At 37.0% G+C, this 22,257-nt stretch overlaps 1 protein-coding gene across 1 annotated transcript; it reads left to right on the top strand.

Moving 5' to 3' along the window:
- Nucleotides 1-19,670: 19,670 nt before the first annotated feature.
- Nucleotides 19,671-20,651, top strand: LOC100580314 (olfactory receptor 52K1-like). Its single transcript, XM_012502352.2, has one exon. It carries the CDS (start codon nt 19,671-19,673, stop codon nt 20,649-20,651), a length of 981 nt encoding a protein of 326 aa, XP_012357806.2.
- Nucleotides 20,652-22,257: the final 1,606 nt, after the last annotated feature.

Raw genomic sequence — 22,257 nt, forward strand, 5'->3', positions numbered from 1 at the left:
CCCATTAACAGCTCTGTCAGCCCCTTCCCTTGCCTTGCTCCAGCCCATGGCTCTGGGTCTGGTTTGGCCCTGCTGCTGCTTCCTGTTGCATGGGGTGGCTGCCCTCTGCCAGCAGAGGGCAGAGGGCCACAGTTGTTACAGCCTTCAGTATACCTGCATTCGGTGGGTCCCAAGTTCTTGTCCTATGTCCAAGAAGAATGAGATCACACTGACAATCAATGGGTGAGGAGGGTGGAGAAGAATTTTATTGAGCAACAAAATAGCTCTCAGCAGAGCAGGGAATGTAAGGGTGGTCTCCCACCAGAAGTCACATGGTTTCTGTCTCTGTGTGGCTGGATCTGAAGCTTTTATGGGCTCAGAATGGGCAGTGCATGCTGATTGGTTTGTGAGTATGCAGAAAAGGTTCAAACAAAAGCACCACTCAAAGGTGGGCACAACAGTGTAAAAATCCAATTAGGGAAGGTAGGTATATGTAAAACAGGTGAAGGGTGAGGATTGATCAGAGGAAAGTGTGCCATATGGGAAGAGAGGTTCTCAATCCAGTCCGTGGATTTACCCAGGATTTTTAGCTTGGCTTTCAGGCTTTAAGCTGTCTTTGGTTTGAAGGTGGGGTTTCACCAGGGACCTGTCCCTGTCTGCCTGGGATTTGTCTGCCTCCTGCTGCCATCATTATGAGCTCTTTGAAGGCAGAAACTTAGTCTTAAGCACCTTCTTACACTCTGTCCAGTGAAAATACCTGTCAAACCATGTGTTCTCAATATGTTTCATACATATTCAAACTTCAGAAATATATTCCTGCAAGCGGTCATCCCTAACTTTTTCTTTCTTCCTTCTCTAACCAGCTTAGATTCCAGAATGCATTGAGTCATTGTCTTGCTTATGTCCTAAACTCACCTGTCTCTTCTACACACTCAGTTGAAAAAGTATTCCTAGAATCTTGATGAAGTTAGTTCTATATTTTGGAGAAGTTGGCAAAAGTGACCACACAGGGCAAAGTGTTACTACTGCAAGTGAATTACGATAGTACAGCTGTCATACTTGCCTAGTTTCAGCTTCTCAAATAAACCAAATGTTTCCTTGCTTCTTCTCTTTACTATTCTTTGCTTGAGAACTCGTGTTTAGGCTTCAGTTAAAATTCCTTCCTTAGATATTCCTTCTTTAATCCTGCACACTAGATTAGTATCACTTGCTTACGTTTTCATGACACAATGTAGTTTTTATTTTAGGACTATTCACAGTTTGAATAAGGTGATAACTTATATTCTTAGTTTTTAATGTTTATCCTTTCCATTAGGTCATTGAAGACCAGTTTAGTGTCTGCCTTGTATCACTGTTTTCTCATCACCTATAAAGTTTTTAGCACATGTAAGTGCTCAATAAATACTTGCTGAATAAATGGATTGAAACAAATGAGTCTTAATTAATTCATGAAATCTCTATTTTCCATGGTAAGAATCTGCCTGAATTTGTAACTCAGCCTAATTAGAAAGATAATTCTGAATAGTCAATGAGAAAAGTTTATTTTTTTCATAGAAAGTTGATAATCGTTATTCCACTTATTCCTTGGACCTTGTCTATAAGCATTTCCAAGTAAATTTCTAGATGTGGAAACTAGTTTTCAAAACAGTTAAGTATTTTGCTATAGCACAAATGAAGGGATAAGGAAAACAAGGAAAAAATTCTAGATTTTTTGCCACTCGACTTTGAAATTAGATTCCTTGTTGGACTTATGGGAGGCTGTGTTTAGAGTTTTCCTAAGTACTTATGTTGGATATCTATGATTTTTAGACCTGCATGTAATTTGTGTTAGAGATTTACCCCACACCAATAGACTACTAATCTGTACTCTAAATAATGGATTAAAAACAAAGTTGATGATGATTCAGCAGTGAAGAAAGAGAATTACTAAGCAAGTCTGGCCATTGAGGAAAGTATCAGAAAAGGGAGGCCTCTGAACACCTGGGGAAATGGCAGCCTCAGTGAGAAATATTTTCAGGGTTTTGTCATCTAAGGTTAGAGGGGGATTCATTTTAATTCAACAGGCATTTATTAATTACCTACTATGAAGTAATCTCTGCCAAGGATTCAGAAAATAAAACAGTTCCTGCACAAGAAGTTTTAGGAGCTCTAGGCTAAGTCCAGGGACATGACAAACCTAACTCTTGCAAAGTTTCTTTATCAAGTTGCTGATCGAGCTAGATAAACACCTTGCTGAGATTCAGTATGCTACTGTTGCGGCTCAGAACATGATAACCCAAAGTATGGTATCTTGGCACCCTAAGTGCTTTGAACTGAAGGAGATCGAGATTGGAAGGGCCTCCCAAGCAAGAAGTCTTCTCTCACTTTCTCCCACCCTCTTTTCTCCTTCTCTCTTTTTGCCTCAAAGCAGGTCATAGAAACTAGACTTACTTGCTTATTCCCCAGGGCAGGTCATAGAAACTAGATCTCCTCTCCCTCAAAGCAAGCCATAAAACCTAGAGAAGTCACTTTCTGATCTACCTCCACTGAAAGTAGTCTATAGACCCACATTCCAGAGGGTCTTGCCCCACAACTGGAGTGATGGAGGGAAAGGGCTTCTCTACACGGAGAAGCCAAGAAGAACCTGAACAAATAGGTCTTCCTAAGTTCTCCTTAGTTTGTTACCATTAGATCATACCATTTTAGTCCAATCACACTTCTACACAGCCCTCCATCCTTCTTTGAACTTAAGCATTGAAAAAACTCCTGGGTTTTGGGGTTTTTATATTTGATGTCTCCTGTGTCATGCAAAACTTTGATTAAATACATGTATTATACTTTTGTTAATCTGTCTTTTGTCATAGTGGTGTTGGCCACGGACCTTGGAATAGATGAGGAAAGGGTATAACATCTTTTCACCCTTACACTATCTTCTTAGATTCAAAAATTCCCAACTCACCACTAATAAGAGCAGAAGTGTAGATTTTTAAGATGAGAAAGTGTTAATTTGGTTGAATCCTTGCTCATATCCTAGACTAACTTGGGGCCTTGGGACCTATAGATCCCCTGGCTCAGAGGCCCTCTGACCTAACCTGTCTCTAATCCCTGGAGAATATGACGGGTGTACTTTTGCATGCCACTCCTGCAGGCTCTGTGTTTGTTCTTCCCTACCATGAGCATGATCCTATGTCTGTCCCTTTTGTTCTGTGTCTGTCCTTCCTGAGCCTGGGACTGCTTCTCCTGTCCTTTGGTCTGTATATTGCCAGCTGTACTTCCACACACCCTGCTTTTTATCCTGCTTTTTGCAAAAAACAGTTCCAGCACCAAGACCTCCAAGGTATCATCAGTTGGTGGAGAATAGTGAGGAACTATTTGGGAGCGAAGCTAGTGGGGAGTAGAGCAGATGAGAAATAGATCTGGTGAAGAGGACAGAAGGAGTTGGGAAAAGGGTGGGCTCCAGAAAACAAGAAAGGCCAAGATTATAACTTTGAATATAGTTTTAGATCTTACAGTTATTGTAAGAGACTAGAGTAAAAGAGAAATGTCTACTTGGAGCTTACTTCTGAGCCTCCCCCTCTGCTCTCAAAATGTTTTCAAGTTGGCAGGGTGCAGTGGCTCACGCCTGTAATCCTAGCATTTTGGGAGGCCGAGGTGGGCTGATCATGAGGTCAGGAGTTCAAGACCAGCCTGGCCAAGATGGTGAAACCCCTGTCTCTACTAAAAATACAAAAAAATTTGCCAGGCATGGTGGTGGGCACCTGTAATCCCAGCTACTCGGGAGGCTGAGGCAGAGAATTGCTTGAACCCAGGAGGCAGAGGTTGCTGTGAGCCAAGATCACACCACTGCACTCTAGCCTGGGTGACAGAGCAAGACTCCATCTCAAAAAATAATAATAATAATAAAAGAAAAAAGTTATAATTGTTTAATAATAGATATAATCGTCCCATATAAGCACCATTTAGAGGGAGGTAGTCTCTGAGAAGTTTTTGTTTCATATATAGGTCTATTTGGGTTTTCTGATTATTCATAAATTATATTTGTTATTTTTAAGTTTCCTTAATATCACTAATTTTAATTCAATTGTTAAAACGTTAAATTTGCTTTGTAAAATACCATCATTGTTAGAAAATACATTTTTTATTATTAGAAATTCTATTTTTGTCTGTTTCTGAATTTTAGTCATCATGTTTATGTAATTTACTTGTTACATTAGAGATTCAATTCCACTAATTACACTTGACACTTTTTTCTTTTTAAAACAATTGATTTCCATTTTTGGATATTTAGTATATTTATATTATTTATTATTAAATCAATAATGTGATTAAGATTAAAATTTTGCATCTTATGCAGCTTCTATTACTTTTGGAAGTTATGCCGTTTAGTGTGATCATTCAGGCTTTTTTTCAGTCTATATTTACAGTTTTTCCTTTCTACCTAACTTAGCATTTGTTGCTTACTTATTTACCTAAACATATTTCTTAAAAATCTTATCCTCATACAGCTTTCAGATAGATACTCTTTTTTAATACAATGTGAAAGTTTTCTTGTGATTTGATTTACATGTTTTTTTAATTCATGAGGAATTTTATGGTATTTAGCATAAACTATGGCTCTAGCTATATTTTTTTCTATAAACAATAATGAATTATTTCTATGCTATTTGTAGAATAATCCAGTACTTTTAATTTTTTACAATTTAATTTTGATTCTTTCAATTACTATAATATGATAGAAATTACAGCCAATTTTGGAGCTATATATTTTGCTCTTTGGGTATATTTATTCTTTTTTTCACACTTTACCTTCTTTAATGAACATGTGGCTTTCATTTCTTTCTCTGATAGTGTTAGGGTGCTATAACCTTTAATCATCTTCTAGTGTTTCTTACTAAATTTTCACATGGATTCATTTTTTTTGGTTCTCTATATTGAATCTGCTATTATAATCTAATGCTTCTTATTCACTTTTTTAGAGTAATGACATTTTTGTTATATATATTTAAGACGTACGACGTAATTGTTTTCTCATATTTTTAGTTGGCACAATAATTGTATAATACTGTTTATGAGTACAGAATAATAATATTCTGATACAATGTATAATGATGTAATCCAAGTGATTAGAGTATCTAGAACCTTAAATATTAAAAATTCGCTTGTGTAAGAAACATTCAAAATCCTCTCTTCTAGCTTTTTGAACTGTACAATAAATTATTATTAATATATTCACCCTACAGTGATGTAGAACTCTAGAATTTATTCCTTTTATCTAGCTGTAATTTTGTAACTGTTAACCAATCTCTCCTTATCTTCCCTTTCCTCTATGTACCCTTCCCAGTTTCTGATAACCATAATTCTACTCTCTGCTTCTGTGAGCTCTTTTTACTTAGCTGCCACATGTGGATGAGAACATGCAGTATTTACCTTTTTATGCCTGACTTATTTTACTTAACATAGTAATGTTCAGGTTCACCCATGTTGCCATGAATGACAAGATTTTATTTTTTACGGTTGAATGGTATTTCATTGTATGTACATGTACCATTTAAAAAATCTATTTGTTCTTAGGCATTTAGGTTGATTACATATCTTGGCTATTATGGATAGTGCTGCAAAAAACATGAGAGTGCAAATGTCTCTTCGATATACTGATTTCCTTTCCTTTGAATAAATACCCAGTAGTGAGATTACTCAATCATATGATAGTTCTATTTTTAGGTTTTTGAGAACCCTCCAGTTTTCCATAATGGCTATTTTAATTTACAGTCTTACCAACATTTTCATCAGCATTTGTTATTTTTGATTTTTTGATAGTAACCATTCGAGCTAGGGTAAGATGATACCTCATTATAGTTTTGATTTGCATATCCCTTACGATTAGTGATGTTGAGGATTTTTTCATATACTTGGCTTTTTTTTTTTTTTTTTTTTTAGACAGAGTCTCACTTTGTCACCCAAGCTGGAGTGCAGTGATGCGTTCTTGGTTCACTGCAACTGCCGCCTCCTGGGTTCAAGCGATTCTCCTGCTTCAGCCTCGTGAGTAGCTGGAACTACAGGTGCCCGCCACCACACTCAGCTAATTTTTAATAGAGACGAGTTTCTGCATGTTGGCCAGGCTGGTCTCAAACTCCTTACCTCAAGTGATCTGCCCACCTCGGCCTCCCAAAGTGCTGGCATTACAGGCATGAGCCACTGTATCAGGCCATATTGTTTTTTTGAAAGAAAAAAGTACAATTATTTTATTTGCACTTGATATGACCTTATGCTCACAATATTGTAAGAAATTTACTAAAAGTTATTAGGAATAATAAATAAGTTCAGTACGGTAACAGGATACAAAATCAATGTAAAAATCAATTGCTTTTCTGAACACAAAAAATAAATAATAAAAATTAGCCTTAAAAATTCTAGTTACAATATCATCAAAAGCAAAATACTTAAGAATAACCTCAACAAAAGTAACAACTTGAACACTGAAAATTCCAACATGGCTAGTGTTAGAAACACCCAGATATCATCCCTGAGACTCCTTTCTTTGACTTTGACAACTTGGCATTCCTAGGGGAAAAAAGGAATTGCATTCTAGGCCTTTATATTATTAGAGGTGGGCTTTAAAAAAAATCTCAACCTTTTCTTTATTCTTCAGAACATAATAAAGACCATCCGATTTGTGTGTATGCCTCAGATTGCAATTCTTTCTTCTCAAATAAAATGTTACATTTCGAGATCTATCTCTACATTTCAGTTTTGACTTTGGTGTATGTGGTATCAGAAGTAGGATCCAGCTGGGTGTGGTGGCTCACACCTGTAATCCCAGCCATTTGGGAGGCTGAGGAGGACGGATTGCTTGAGGACAGGAGTTTCAAGCCTAGCCTGGGCAACATAGAGAGACACTTTCTATGTAAATTTTTTTAAAAAAGTTAGCTGGGTGTAATGGGACATACCTGCTGTTCTAGCTACTCACTGAGGTGGAAGGATCACTTGAGCCCAGGAGTTTGAGGTTACAGTGAGCTATGAGTGTTCCACTGTACTCTAGCCTAAGTTACAGAGTGAGACCCTGTCTCAAAACAAAAACAAAAACAAAAAAACCAAAAAAGTGGAGATTCAAAGCTGATTCAACTCAGGGAGAAACACCAGTGCCTGGAACTGTGGCATGACATACACATATTGGGCTCCATAGGCTGCCTCTTCTACCCACAAAGGGTCTTGGACAGAACTCTCAGATTTGGTTGAAGTTATGTTTTATTTGGCATTTGTTTGGGGAGGGGTCTTGCCCCCTTTTGTTTGAAGAGAGATCTTTCCCCCACCTGTTTAGAAAATCACTTACTGGGGACTTGTTGATTATTTGTATATCTTCTTTTGAGAAATGTTTATTCAGATCTTTTGCCCATTTATAAATATTATTTTACCATTAAGTTGTTTATTATTTTACCATTAAGTTGTTACCATTAAGTTGTTTTATTATTTTACCATTAAGTTGTTTGTATATATTGTTTCTTGTCAGATGAATAATTTGCAAATAAATTATCCCGTTTTACAGTTTGTTTCTTCCCTCTATTTTTGCTGTGCAGAAGCTTTTTAGTTTAATCAAGTCCCATCTGTATATGTTTCTTTTTGATACCTGTGCCTTTGTAGTTTTACCCTTAAATTCTTTGCCTAGACCAATATCCTGGAGCACTTCCCGTATGTTTTCATCTAGTAGTTTATAGTCTCAGGTCTTACATTTAAGTCTTTAATCCATTTTGAGTAGATTTATATATGTGGTGAAAAATAGCGGTCAAGTTTTATTCTGCATGTGGATATCCAGTTTTCCCAGTATCATTTATTGAAGAGGTGTTCTTTCCCCAGTGTATGTTCTGGTACCTTTGTCACAAATCAGTTGGCCGTAAATATATGGATTTACTTCTGAGTTTTCTGTTTTGTTCAGTTTATGTGTGTCTTTACAGGTGTGGTAAAATTCTTGTAGGCAGCATAGAGTTGAGTCTTTTTGTTGTTGTTCATTCACCCAGTCATATCTGGGGAGATCCAGTGTAACTTCCCACTTCGGGACAATGCAGTCACATGGAGTGTAGACAGCCCTCTATTCTGGGCTCTCCTGTAGCTAGGATTGCAGACATCTGTGATGGTGTTGTGATCTGCTGGGAATCTTTCACTTACCTTTTCCCCGCAATGGTTAGTCCCTCTTGTCTCTGAGCCTATCCTGGCTGGCTGCTTTGCTTTCCTTTTTAAGCTGCCATCTTGAGTTCTGTGTCTCAGCGGTCTTTGTCCCTTTCTTGCTGATTTAGTGTTCTCCCTTTGATGCTCTCTTCAATGTGTGGTTATCTATTTTCGATTTTTTCGTCTTTCTTTGTGAGGGAGCCAGTGCTGGGCATGTCTAGTCAGCCATCTTTTTTTTTTTTTTTTTTTTTTTGAGAGACGGAGTCTCACTCTGTCGCCCAGGCTGGAGTGCAGTGGCACAATCTCAGCTCACTGCAAGCTCCGCCTCCCGGGTTCACACCATTCTCCTGCCTCAGCCTCTCCGAGTAGCTGGGACTACAGGCGCCCGCCACCATGCCTGGCTAATTTTTTGTATTTTTAGTAGAGACGGGGTTTCATCGTGGTCTCGATCTCCTGACCTCGTGATCCGCCCGCCTCGGCCTCCCAAAGTGCTGGGATTACAAGCGTGAGCCACCACCCCCGGCCAGTCAGCCATCTTGATACATATTTATTCTTGAGTCAACAACAAGCTATGTTATTTATATTTTTAATTAATTTTATGTATTTATACATTTAATAAATATATTTAAATTAATTATGCCATTTATCTTCAACACATAAAAGGGATGATCTTCTTTAATATCACTAAAAGTATTTTCTTACATATTTTAACTTTTATTTAAATATATATGTATATGTGTATATATATTCTAAAATTGTGTTACCAGTTAAATTTAAATACTAGGTGGATTTTGATTAATGTTGCATTACATATATAATGTAATAAAATGACATATCGGTAATTATTAATATTTTAACAAATGCTTATTTTTATTTTTGGTAATTTGTAATGTTTTTATTAATTTAATTTTTCCATTTCAACTTTTTTGTTTTGCTTTGTTTTAAAATTTAATTTAATTTAATTTTAAGTTCCGGGATACATGTGGAGAATGTGCAGGTTTGTTACACAGGTAAATGTGTGCCATGGTGGTTTGCTGCACCTATTAACCTGTCACATAGGTGTTAATGCCACATGGCTTAGCTATTTTTCCTAATGCTACCACTCCTCTTACCCTACTCCCCAACAGGCCCCAGTGTATGTTGTTCCTCTCCCTGTGTACATACGTTCTCATTGTTCAGCTCCCACTTATAAGTGAGAACATTGGGTGTTTGATTTTCTGTTCCTATGTTAGTTTGTTGAGGATAATGGCTTCCAGCTCCATCCATGTCCCTGCAAAGGACATGGTCTCACTCCTTTTTATGGCTGCATAATATTCCATGGTGTGTATGTACCACATTTCCTTTATGCAGTCTATCATTGATGGGCATTTGGGCTAATTCCATGTCTTTGCTATTGTGAATAGTGCTGCAATGAACATATGAGGGCATGTATCTTTATAATAGAATGATTTATCCCAGTAACAGGATTGCTAGGTCAAATGATATTTCTGGTTCTAGGTCTTTGAGGAATTGCTGCACAGTCTCCCACAATGGTTGAACTAATTTACATTCCCAACAGCAATGTAAAAGCATTCCTATTTCTCCACCGCCTCTCCAGCATCTGTTGTTTCTTGACGTTTTAATAATCACTATTCTGACTAGCGTGAGATGGTATCTCATTGAGGTTTTGATTTGCATTTCTCCAATGGTCAGTGATGTTCAACTTTTTTTTCATTTGTTTGTTGGTTGTATAAATGTCTTCTTTTGAGAAGTGTCTGTTCATGTCCTTTGTCCACTTTTTAATGGAGTTGTTTTATTTATTTTTTGTAAATTTGTTTAAGTTCCTTGTAGATTCTGAATATTAGACCTTCATCCCATGGATAGATTGCAAAATTTTTCTCCCATTCTGTAGGTTGTCTGTTCACTCTGATGATAGTTTCTTTTGCTGTGCAGAAGCTCTTTAGTTTAATTAGATCTCATTTGTCAATTTTTGCTTTGATTGCAATTGCTTTTGACGTTTTTGTCATGAAATCTTTGCCTGTGCCTATGTCCTGCATGGTATTGCCTAGATTTTCTTCTAGGGTTTTTATAGTTTTAGGTTTTACATTTCAATCTTTAAGCCATTTTGAGTTAATTTTTGTATAAAGCATAAGGAAGTGGTCCACTTTCAATTTTCTGCATATGGCTAGCCAGTTTTCCCAGCATCATTTATTAAATACAGAATTCTTTCCCCATTGCTTGTTTTTGTCAGGTTTGTTGAAGATCAGATGGTTGTAGATGTGTGGTCTCATTTCTGAGATCTCTATTCTGTTCCATTGGTCTGTGTCTGTTTTTGTACCAGTATCATGCTGTTTTTGTTACTGCAGCCTTGTAGTATAGTTTCAAGTCGGGTAGTGTGATGCCTCTAGCTTTGTTCTTTTTGCTTAAGATTGCCTTAACTATATGGGCTCTTTTTTGGTTTTATATGAATTTTAAAGTAATTTTTTTCTGATTCTGTGAAGAAAGTCAATGAAATCTGTGAAGAATGTCAAAGCTTTTTAAACAAAAGCTTATTTTTTAAACAAATAAATTACATATATATGAATTTAAATGTTAAATTATATACTGTATATATTAAAGTTACAAAAAATTTAAACTCTCCCTATAAATGTCATCCTTAGAATAGTTGATGCATATTTTTCTAGGCCTTTAAATGCAAATAAAAACACAAATAACAAATCAACACTAATAACAAATACTAGCACTGTGCTAATTTGTCTCTTTTTATTTAACAAACATATTTTGGCATCTTTTGATTTCTATACACATAGGTTTACCTCATTCTTTTAAAAGGCTAAGTATTTTATTATGTGAATATACTGTAAATTTTAAAATCATTCCCCTATTAAAATTTAAATGGATGCCAACTTTTCAATTTTTATTCTCCACATTATAATTTTACTCAAATTTTCTATTTCAAATATTGCAGCAATGGCTATTTATATACCTTTTCTATTTGCATAACTATCTTTGGAAGCATTTCTGCATTTGGAACTTCTGTGACAATGGATATATTCATTTTATATTTTGATGCATATTGCCAAATTAGACTTTAAGAATATTTTATAGTATACCCTTCTAAAATAGTTATAACAGTTCTTATTTTCTCAGACACTTCACAGAATTGGAGAGTTGATAGTATGTAGGATAGAATTGGGTATTATCAATGAGATCATCAATCTTTAAACATATTTGCTAATCTGGTAAATAATATACTTTATTCATGTTTTATATAGAATTTAATTATTTAAGATATTTAGAATATTCTACATATGTACTAAAGATTAGAATTTATTTTTATATAAATTTATTTTATATAAATGTTTATATGGTTGTTTGTATTCATTGCCAATTTTTCTACTTGACTCAAGGGCTTCACCTAAGTGATTTGTAAGAATACTTTAAATAAATATTAATAGATTCATACATTTTTATTTGAATTAGTTTTTAATTATGGCAGTTTTAAAATGGGATTTATTGTCTCCTATTTAATTATTATCTCTCTGTAACAGTTTATCCTTCCAATTTCCATTTTGACCTTCTTTTTTCCCAAATACATCTATGTGTGTTTGTGATAGGAGACATGGGATATGGGATAGCTTACATACAATTTTGTGATACTGAATAGAATATCTTAGATCTGGTATGCTAAACCTTAATTGAGGCTTCTCTGTGCATTGACCTCTTCTGTAACTGAATCTATTGGTAATGAAATGGACCTTATCTAGACTTTAGCACAGACAAAATCCACTGCTGCTGACTAACTTTGCCATTTTGTTCTATCTGGAAGTGTTAGGCTTTCCACTTTCTGTTTCTCTTAATTTGGGATACACCCTATATCACATCTTTCCTTCTCCAGGAGAAATAATCTTATACTTCTGAGGTCAGCTTTAATAGCAGGCAAACCACAAAAAGTACATCAGAAAATATTTTTAAAATATTCTTTTCATTATATGTATATCATTTTGTTTCCTTTATCAACTTTTAATTGCTCAAGCAAAATGAATGCATTCAAATTAGAAAAAATATGCAGAGGTCTTGATGAGAATTAGTAGGATGTAGGATAGAGCAGTCATTGTAGGAGTAGCAATAAGTGGATGTAACGTGAATATTTACTGATTGAATGCTTACTTATAATACAATAATTATTTAGAAGATGAGAATGATGATTATGTGTGAGAAAGATTTGGTTTAGGTAGCTTCAAGGTTTCTAGATTGAGAAATTGTGTTGTACTGCCGTTTGTTGAGTTGAAAACCATTGTAGGAGAAATGGGTCTGGGGCAATAGAAAGACAAATGGGATAGTATGGAACATACTGACTTGGATGCACCTGTAGGATTTCTAAGTAAAGATTACAAGCATAAGATAACTAATTTCTAAACTGAGAAGAGAGGAATTTTTTTTTAATTATGCACTTCATAATCTTCAACATAGGGGCCACAGGTAAAACCATGATATTTGTGGAAATCTTCCAGGTACAGTTTGTCCACCAAGAAAGCAGCAGTCATGGATGCATGGATAGAGCACTGCGAAATTCCAACACTTGAAGGACAGATAGAAAAAAAGGAGTGAATACTGAGGCTGGAGGAAAAGAGTGATCCATCATGTCATGAAATAGAAGAGTTTTGGAAGAAAGATTCAACTGCTTCCATGAAGTCTCAAAAAATGAATCATTAAGCAAATTAAGCAGGGATAAGAATGCTATTGCATAATACTGCCAGGAAAGTGGGCTTCCCCTGCTGGTATATGCCTTCTTTGTTGGATAAGAGGAGGGTTCTACCTTCTTTTCATGAGACAAATCTAACATAGCAAATTATTGGGGGCTGTCTTTTCTTGAAAATTTCCCCAACCTAGGAACGTCTGAAGGGGCGGATTAAACCACCTACATCTTACATTTTATAGAGGAATGTTCTCCATTTCCTCTTTATGTTGGTGAGCTTTCCTGTAAGAGTAATGGCAACCCAGGCAGACGGTTTAGTGGTTGGGGGAGAAGCAAGGAAGAAAGAGACAGCGTTGTCTACTTAGGTTTTAGAAACTGAGCCTGCTTTTGTTAAACCCCTTGTGATCCTCTATAGTTGTTTTTTCGGTTCCCCAGAACAGGAGATTTCACAATGAATTTTGCTTAAAATCTCTGACTAGTATAGCGTTTTTCTGCCTAATGTTTTTTCTATGCATATGTTTTCTTAGAAAACTTGCTGGGTTGCTGAGAGGTAGGCAAGACTGGTTTAAATTATATGACTTGTATTTCTGCAAAATATTGCAACAGAATTTTTATTATGGCTTAAAATTATAACTGAAAATTTAACACATTTTTATTGTAAAGAGAAGAGAAGAGGGATAATTTGTCATTTCCTAGAGCTGAAAGTGAGGGGATAATATTGGAGAAGGATCCTTCCTATCAGAGGCAGATCTTTGTAGATCACTGTAACAATCAGCCATAAAATTTTTATTTTCAGTTCATGAGACACATCTAATCGATGACCATAATGGCGACATTCAACCTGAGCCGTTTCAATCCAGGCCCATTCATCCTACTGGGGATCCCCGGGCTGGAGCAGTTTCACATCTGGATCGGGTTTCCCTTCTTCATTACCTACTCCTCCGCCTCTGCCTTTCTCCTCCCTCTTCCTTCTCTGCCTCTTCTTTCTTCTTCTCCTCCTTCTTCCTCCTCATCTCCCTCCCTCCTGCCCCTCCGCTGCTGCTGGTTCTTTCCTCCTCCTCCTTCTTCTTCTTTCTCCTTCTTCTTCTTGTCTTTCTCCTCCTCCTCTTCCTCCTTTCTTCTCCTTTTCCTTATTGTTCTTTCTCAGTAGCCTTTAATTCACATGTAAAATGTCTAGCTTCCCTAAAGCTGCCATAATGTCATATTCAGAGGGAGAGAGGTGAATGAGGATTCCCAGGTATACCAGGCCTTAGCTATTTGAATTCTTCCAGCCCAGGCACTAGACTCTGTAATGAGTCAGTGTTCAGATGACTCAAGCCCTCAGCCTTTGAGCTGCCCTGGCTGATGCCAAACAGATCTAATCTTGAAGCTGCCCTAGTCAGCAACGTAGGAAAAAAAAACTCAGCAATTTTAGACTGCTAAGTTCTGCCTAAAATTTCAATTTGTGAACAAAATAAACATTGTTTTAGGCTACTAAGCTTTGGAATGATTTATTATGCAACAATAAATAACTAAACCAATGTCTAGCACAGTTTTCCTTATTACTAATAATTATGTAGTGAAACAAAGAAAATGTTTTTCAATTCAGTGATTATAGTTACCTGGAGTTAGCCAAATGGCAAGTTCTGAGGAAACAACACCCCCCAGAAGAGCACCTTTACTTCAGATACCACCTACAAATCTGGGGCTTCCTGCACCACCATTACTTCAGACCTACTGACTACAAATTTTGGGGCCATCATGGCCATCTTCAGATTCAATAGCTTGCTAGAACAATTTCACAAATCTCAGGAAAGAGATGTAATTGCAGTATTATAATAAAAAGATTCAAATTAAAATTGTCAAAGAAAAGAGAAGCATAGAGCAGAGTCCAGAAGGAGTTCAAATGTGGAGCTTCAGTTATCTTTTCCCTGTGGAGTCATAGATGAGCACTGTGTTAGTTTCCTTTCACACTGCTGATAAAGACATACCCAAGACTGGGTAATTTAAAAGGAAAAAGAGGTTTGATGCACTTACAGTTCCACATGGCTGGGGAGGCCTCACAATCTTGGTGGAAGGTAAAAGGCATGTCTCACATGGCAGTAGACAAAAGAAGAGAAGTTGTGCAGGGAAACTCCCCTTCATAAAACCATCAGATCTCATGAGACTTAGTCACTATCATAAGAATAGCATGGGAAAAGCCCACCCCCATGATTTAATTACCTCCCACCAGATTCCTCCCACAATACATGGGAACTGTGGGAGCTACAATTCAAGATAAGATTTGGGTGAGGATGTAGCCAAACCATATCAAGTGCCATCTGTTCCTCTTGGTCACGATGTGTTACTATACGCACCGAGTATTGGTAACCAGAAATGCTCACTCGAGTCTTTGGTGTCAGAGACTTTACAGGGGCTCAATCCCATACAGCTAACATGACTGACTTTTAATATTTGGTCCCTCCAGAAGGTTGGGCTAACATTTATAGTCTACAGTTCCTTTTCGGTTGGAACTAATATGACATGGCCAAAAAGACCACATCCCATTGCTAGACTATCTGGTGGCCAAAGCCCCAAGCAAAAGCAAAGTCATTTTTATCAGGCAGCATGACAGGCCAGGGGGCTTGGAGATCACCTCCCAGTAGCAGAAGGCAAGGGTCAAATGTTTCTTTGGGGAAACTTAATTTTTCAGTACATAATAACAATTCTAAAATGTTTGATTTATTTGGTCATTTACATTGTTTCTATTATTTTTTTTTTGTAAAGAGCGAAAGAAATAATTTTCTTTAAGACAGGGACAGACATTGTATACCTTCTCTTACCACTGCTATTCAATAAGGTATTGAAAGTTTAAAGTGACATAATAACACATTAAAAAGGAATGGGGTTTTAAGAGTCACAAAGGAAAAAGAAAGTTTCCTTGCTAACAAATGACATGAGTTTTCTACAGGGAAAACCCATCAGACTCCAAAGATAGATTTTTGTAATTAATTACCTTTTAAGAAATTTGCTGAATTTGAGGTAAATCATCAAAAACACAATTAACTAATTACACTGTTATATAAAGTAGCCATTAGAACGATATACTTTAAAAGTTATAACTGATTATAGTGACAAAATATATAAGGTACTTACAATGAACATAAACAAAATGTACATGGAACCTATGTCAAAACAGGAAAGCAATTGAAATATATTTTTTAAAGAACTATTAAATGAATGCAAATATATATTAAATATGTATTTAATATGTACTGCAAATTTGGATCAACTACTTTTGAGATCAAATTACTAATATTTAGGAAAATTAGACATATGCATAATCTTCAACCCAGGAATTTCATCCCTAAATGTATGCTGTAGAAACATGCTCCACAAGTAAACAAGAATTTAATAACATTATAATTAATTGTAAATAACCTAAAAATTCTTCAAAAAGAATGAATAAACTAAATATGGTATCTTCATTTAAATAAATGAATGAATTAAACATAGTGACTTAATAAAATATCATACCTCCCATATAGTTGTAATAAATACACTGTATAGAAGCAATAAGTACTTACCCAGAACCACATGCATCAACATGAATGTATCTCACATAACGTTGAACAAGACTTAACATGCAGAAAAATGACATGACATAACATCATTTAAATACAGAAATTATTCTCTAAAATACTATGCATTATTTTAGGATTTATATATGTAGTAAAAGTGTAAATAAGTACAAAATGTTATGGGAATGATGATGCAATTCATTTCTAAAGGATTAAAAAAACCACATATGCCACTTGGGTGAGCTGTACAGAAAGTTTTCCTGCTGTTTTTTGGTAATATTCTGTACCTTAATCTACATTATGTATACTTGGATGTATGCTATATTATTATTTATAAATTTTGTGTGTTCAAAATATGTTAGAAGAGAGGTAAATTTGGCATTGGTAGACAGGAAAATATCGTAAGTGATGTAAGAAGGCTCCAAACAAAATGAATTATTGACATTCATCTGGACTTTCTCTTAATTTGTACATTCATTTAAGGAGCAGATATAGCTTTTGCCACTTAGTTATGTTTTTGGTTTTTATATATAAAAGAAAAGAAAAATGAGTAGGAGCTCATGAAATAGGTAGGATACACTTTTTGATTATTTTTATATGAATTTAGGTACTTGCTTATTTATTACGTGGTCACTTATTTGACACTATATGTGTACCATGCACCAAACATATTAGTGACAAGCATAGAGGATTTGGGGATATGGTCTATTATCCCAGATTGGTATAATTATACAAATGGTGAGGTTAAAAATTTTGGATGGAGAGGTAAGAGCCCACTGGACAATAGCGAAGGGCCTCTGATAGAGCACTGGGGGGATATTTTGCAAGAAAACTTTCTTTAACAAGTCATATTCAGAGATTTGATAGGACCATTAATACAGAAGTGAGAGAACAACGCTTTTGACTCTTTGGTTGTTGCCACCTATTAGTCTTTCATTAGGACCACCACAGGGCAGCGAGGAAAGAAATAACAGAGGACAGAATTTCTGAATGGATTAGAGCCAAGGCTTTCTGCAGGAGACAGCTGCAGACTGTGGATATGTACCTCTAAGCAAGGGTACCTGTGTTTGTGTATTAGCAGATTTTTCTATTGATGTACTAATTGTCCCAGGCCATTTAATTTGCCACTCACTTTTCACTGCCATTACTTCCCTCTTACTGACACCTGGCTCTGAACAAAGTCTCTCTACAGAACTTATCTGTAGGCAGAATTACACTACCTCAGGATTTAGAATCTGGCTCTCTGTGTGTGGGCTTTGCAAGATTTTGTGACTGTTTTATTTTGTGTATTTTGCAGTGGTCTTGGCAAAGTACTTTTTGACAGAAATTAATAACTTCCTCTGAAGCAATGAAATCTAGCTCTCTCTGAATTCAGAAATTGGAGAGATGCTGGGGCTCAGAGGCCATGAGGATGGGGTGCAATGGATTGCCAAAGATGCCTTGAGGAATGTCTAGGGCAAAATCATAGGCCTGGGACAAAGGTTAGAGACTAAAAACCAGAAAAAGTCCAGAGATAGATAGAATTGGAGGCTGCTAACACTATTTTGCCAGGGTATCCATCAACAGAAGTTTTACCTCTGATGCCTTAATCGGCATAATTACTCCAGCCACAGAGTAAGCATCTCCTTGGCTCCCACACCTACACATGCTTGGAAATGAGGGCCTTTAGAATGCCCAAACTGCTAGTCCCCAGTCTAGTGCCAGATTCAACTTTGTTTTAAAAATAAATTTTATTGTGTATATTTAAGGTATACAACACGATGTTATAACATATCTATATCTGTAGTATATATATGTTCCACTGTAGTGGAACAAATTAACATATTCATCATCTCACATAGTTACCCATTTTTCCCCATGTAGCAAAAGCAGCTACAATCTGCTCGTTCAACAAAAATCCTGATACAATATACTGTTATTAACCATAGTGCCCATGTTGTACTTTAGGTGTTCTGACTTGTTCATTCTGCATGTTTGCTATTTTGTATCTTTTGACCAGTATCTCTGTTTCCTCTCTGTGTCCCCGACCCTGGTAATCCTTTTATTCTCTATATGTTTGACCCCCCTTTTTCCAAATTTCACATGTAAGTGAGATCATGTGGTATTTGTCTCTCTGTGATGGGCTTATTTAATTTAGTATCATCTCCTCTGGGTCCATTTATGTTACGTCAAATGGCAGGATATCCTCCTTTTTTAAGTCTGAATAATATTCTCATTGTACATATACTGTACAGTTTACTTATTTATCCATCCATCCATTGATTCAGTTTTAACTTCACCCTCTGTCTCTTCAAACTCCTCCAAGATTGGCAAAGAGTGGAACATTTCCTGAATTCCTAAGATTAATTACCCTCATCTTGGGAGCTCAGGCAACCTCCAGGGTCAGTTTTACACATAATAATAGTTGTGCCTTGTGTGTTGGGAGGTGGAAGGTTGGGGTTGGCAGAAGTAAGCAAAGAGCTAATGCCAGGCACCCTGAGGGACTTTACTTAGGTTACTTAAAAGACCACACCATGGATTCTGGGTGCCCAGAAGTGAAGTATGGAGAGATGCAGGGCCACGGGTGTGCTCTCCAAGAGTCATATGGGTGTTTAAGATATACCTACATACATATGTACACACTCACACATACATATTCTCAGAAGGTGTCTGGGACCAGCTGCCTATCCTCTCACTGCCTCTCTTTCAGGTAAGTGTTCTAGATGAGGGTGGGCTTTATGTTCATATTCTGGTGAGCTTCAGCTGTCCAGCACCCCGTTGCCTACTTCGTTCTTAATCATCATTGCACCATTCTCATCAATAAGGTTCCCACTCCCTCATATCCTGTATCTGCTGAAAATGTGTATTCTTTAATTTTTGAATGCATAATTCTATTATAGCTTTTAAGTTATCTTAATTAAAAAAATCTGTTGTGTTGAATACATTTCATCTTTTGGTTTCCGAAAAGGGTATATTGCATTTTGTCAGCTTCTCTTTGTATGCCATGCATTTTTGCTGTACATACTTCAAGTTCTGTTCTTTAAGTTGACACATGTCTATTTCTTAATATATTAAAATTTATTTAATAAGATATTTTATTAATAAATAATGAATCATTTTGTCCTTAATAAAAACATTTAGCATAAAATATATCCTCTTGGATATGAATGCAGTTATACTTCATTATTGCTACTGTACTATTACAACTATACCCTATGATACATAACATCATGATTTCAGATCATTTTTGTGTATAACACTTCAATCTTTGTTTTCCATGTTGAAGCTCTTTTTTTAAATTGAAGCTCATGTAGCCTCTTTATTGTTCTCTGCAGGTACTTCAGCAGGGTGCCACCATGACTGCTTGCAATGCCTCACAGGGCCACCCTTCTTTCTTCATTCTCCAAGGCATTCCTGGCATGGAGGACAAACACAGATGGATATCTATCCCCTTCTCCTCCATGTATTTCATTACGGTGCTTGGGAACTGCACCATCCTCCTCGCCATCTCCACAGAGCGCTCCCTGCACAAACCCATGTTCCTGCTCCTCTGTCTGTTGGCCCTCACAGACCTGGGCATGTCTACAACCACCGTTCCCAAGGTGCTGTGCATTTTCTGGTTTGGCCAGAGTGAGATCAGCTACGAAGGATGCCTGGTTCAGCTGTTCTTCATCCACTCCATCTCTGCCATGCAGTCAGCTGTCCTGATGACCATGGCCTTTGACCGCTATGTGGCCATCTGCAAGCCCTTGCACTATGCCACCATCCTTTCCAATAGTCGCACTGGACTCATTGGCTTAGTGAGTTTGGTGAGAGCTATCCTCTTTATTCTCCCCATGCCCATCCTCCTTCAGCAAATGCCCTATCATGCCAATCGTGTCATCCCCACCACCTACTGTGAGCACATGGCTGTGGTGAAGAAGGTTTGTGTAGATACTACAGTCAACAGGATATATGGCCTGGTGGTGGCCTTGTTGGTTGCTGGGCTAGATCTCTCAGCTATTGCTTCATCTTATGTGCTAATCATCCAGGCTATAATGCGTCTCTCTTCTAAGGAAGCCCACCACAAAGCAGTCAACACCTGCACCACACACATCTGTGTCATGCTTATTTCTTATACTCCCTCACTTTTCTCTTTTCTAGCTCACCGCTTTGGCCGAGGCATTCCACCCCAGGTCCACGTCATTCTTGGCAACCTTTACTTCCTTATACCTCCAATGCTCAATCCTATAATTTATGGAGTGAAAACTAAGGAGTTCCGGGACAAAGTGACCAAATATGGTTGCTGGAAAAAAGAGCCCACAACCACTGCCTGTGGTCAGAAACTTGTCTGGTAATCCAGCAGCTGTGAGTATGAGGAAGGAATGTTAAGTAGATGCAATTCCTGGGGGAATCAGCTAGTGGTAGAAATATGTTATGTTGGCAGATTTAGCTGCCAAGATGTTTATCCTTGGTCAGAGAAGCTAAAGGACAGGAGACCTTCTTGATCTCAGTAATTCCAAAGCAAGGAAATTATCCCCACTGTAAAATGAAAATAATGACATCTGCTTTCTATACCTGACAGAGGGGTTGTACAAATTACACGTTATAATGTCTGTAAAAGCATTTTGAACAACACATGCTGAACACATGTAAGATGAAGTAGAATGTTTCCATATGGAGAGAACATATGAGCACCCAATAACTTGCCCAACATCAAATCAATGAGTTGTAGAATGCTACTTACTTTGCAAGATAAGGCTAAGTTGTGTGTGTAGGGGTGTGTGTGTGTATTTGTGTGTTCAAGGGGAAGGTGAAGTGGAGAAGATTGCCTAGGAGAAGTCAAAAAGGACAATGAATGTTCAAAACTGAGTTTAGTCACTATGTTGCCCTTACTGCAGAAGACTTACACTTGAGCAACAGAACTTGTTGCTTCCTTATAAGCCTAGGGAATATGTACAGAAAACAGAATCTGAAATTCCCAGAGAAATTTCAAAGGAAAAGGAGAAAATGGGAAACTCTTACTCTTAAAAGGTGGATATGCATTCTAACAAATTTTATATTTGTAACAATTCCTAGAGTCAACTGTTCTGCTTGTCTCAACTAATTCCAGCATATGACAAGAATTTCTAGCAAAGAGAAAATTCTGAGAATGTTCTGTGAAGGGTCATAGTTATACGAGTCAGTTTTATATTGGAAATCTTGGTTACAGAATTCTGCCAGGCCATTTCTCTGAAAATCCAGGAAGAAATCATGAACAAGCACTTGAGGTGGTATGCAGAGTTCAGATTGTGTGCCAAGATATGTGAATACATTAAATTCAGGAGATATTGTTTATCGCTTCCAGACATTGATTTGGAACATAGTGGTAAATATTTTAAGACACATGAAGTTTGTAGCTTATTTTAGGGTTTTTCATCATATTGTACAGCTAATATATAAAGGCAGGGCCAGGCGTGGTGGCTCATGCCTGTAATCCCAGCACTTTGGGAGGCCCAGGCAGGCAGATCACGAGGTCAGGAGATTGAGACCATCCTGGCTAACATGGTGAAACCCTGTCTCTACTAAAAATTAAAAAAAATTATCTGGGCATGGTGGCGGGCGCCTGTAGTCCCAGCTACTCCGGAGGCTGAGGCAGGAGAATGGTGTGAACCTGGGGGGTGGAGCTTGCAGTGAGCCAAGATCGTGCCGCTGCAGTCCAGCCTGGGTGACAGAGTGAGACTCTGTCTCAAAAAAAAAATATATATATACATATATACATATGTGTGTATATATACGTATGTGTGTATATATACATATGTATATATATGTATAAAGGCAGAATTCAGTGAAAAAGATACCTACTTTAAAAGCCAAATGACCACTATTTAAATGAGACTCTTAAAATGGCAGGAAAATAAATGAAACTTCTCCAGAGTGTTGCTCTAGTTATACTAATAATTAAGGCTTGAAGTAAACAAAAAA

Source organism: Nomascus leucogenys, chromosome 15, assembly GCF_006542625.1.
Source record: "Nomascus leucogenys isolate Asia chromosome 15, Asia_NLE_v1, whole genome shotgun sequence".
Lineage (NCBI taxonomy): Eukaryota > Metazoa > Chordata > Mammalia > Primates > Hylobatidae > Nomascus > Nomascus leucogenys.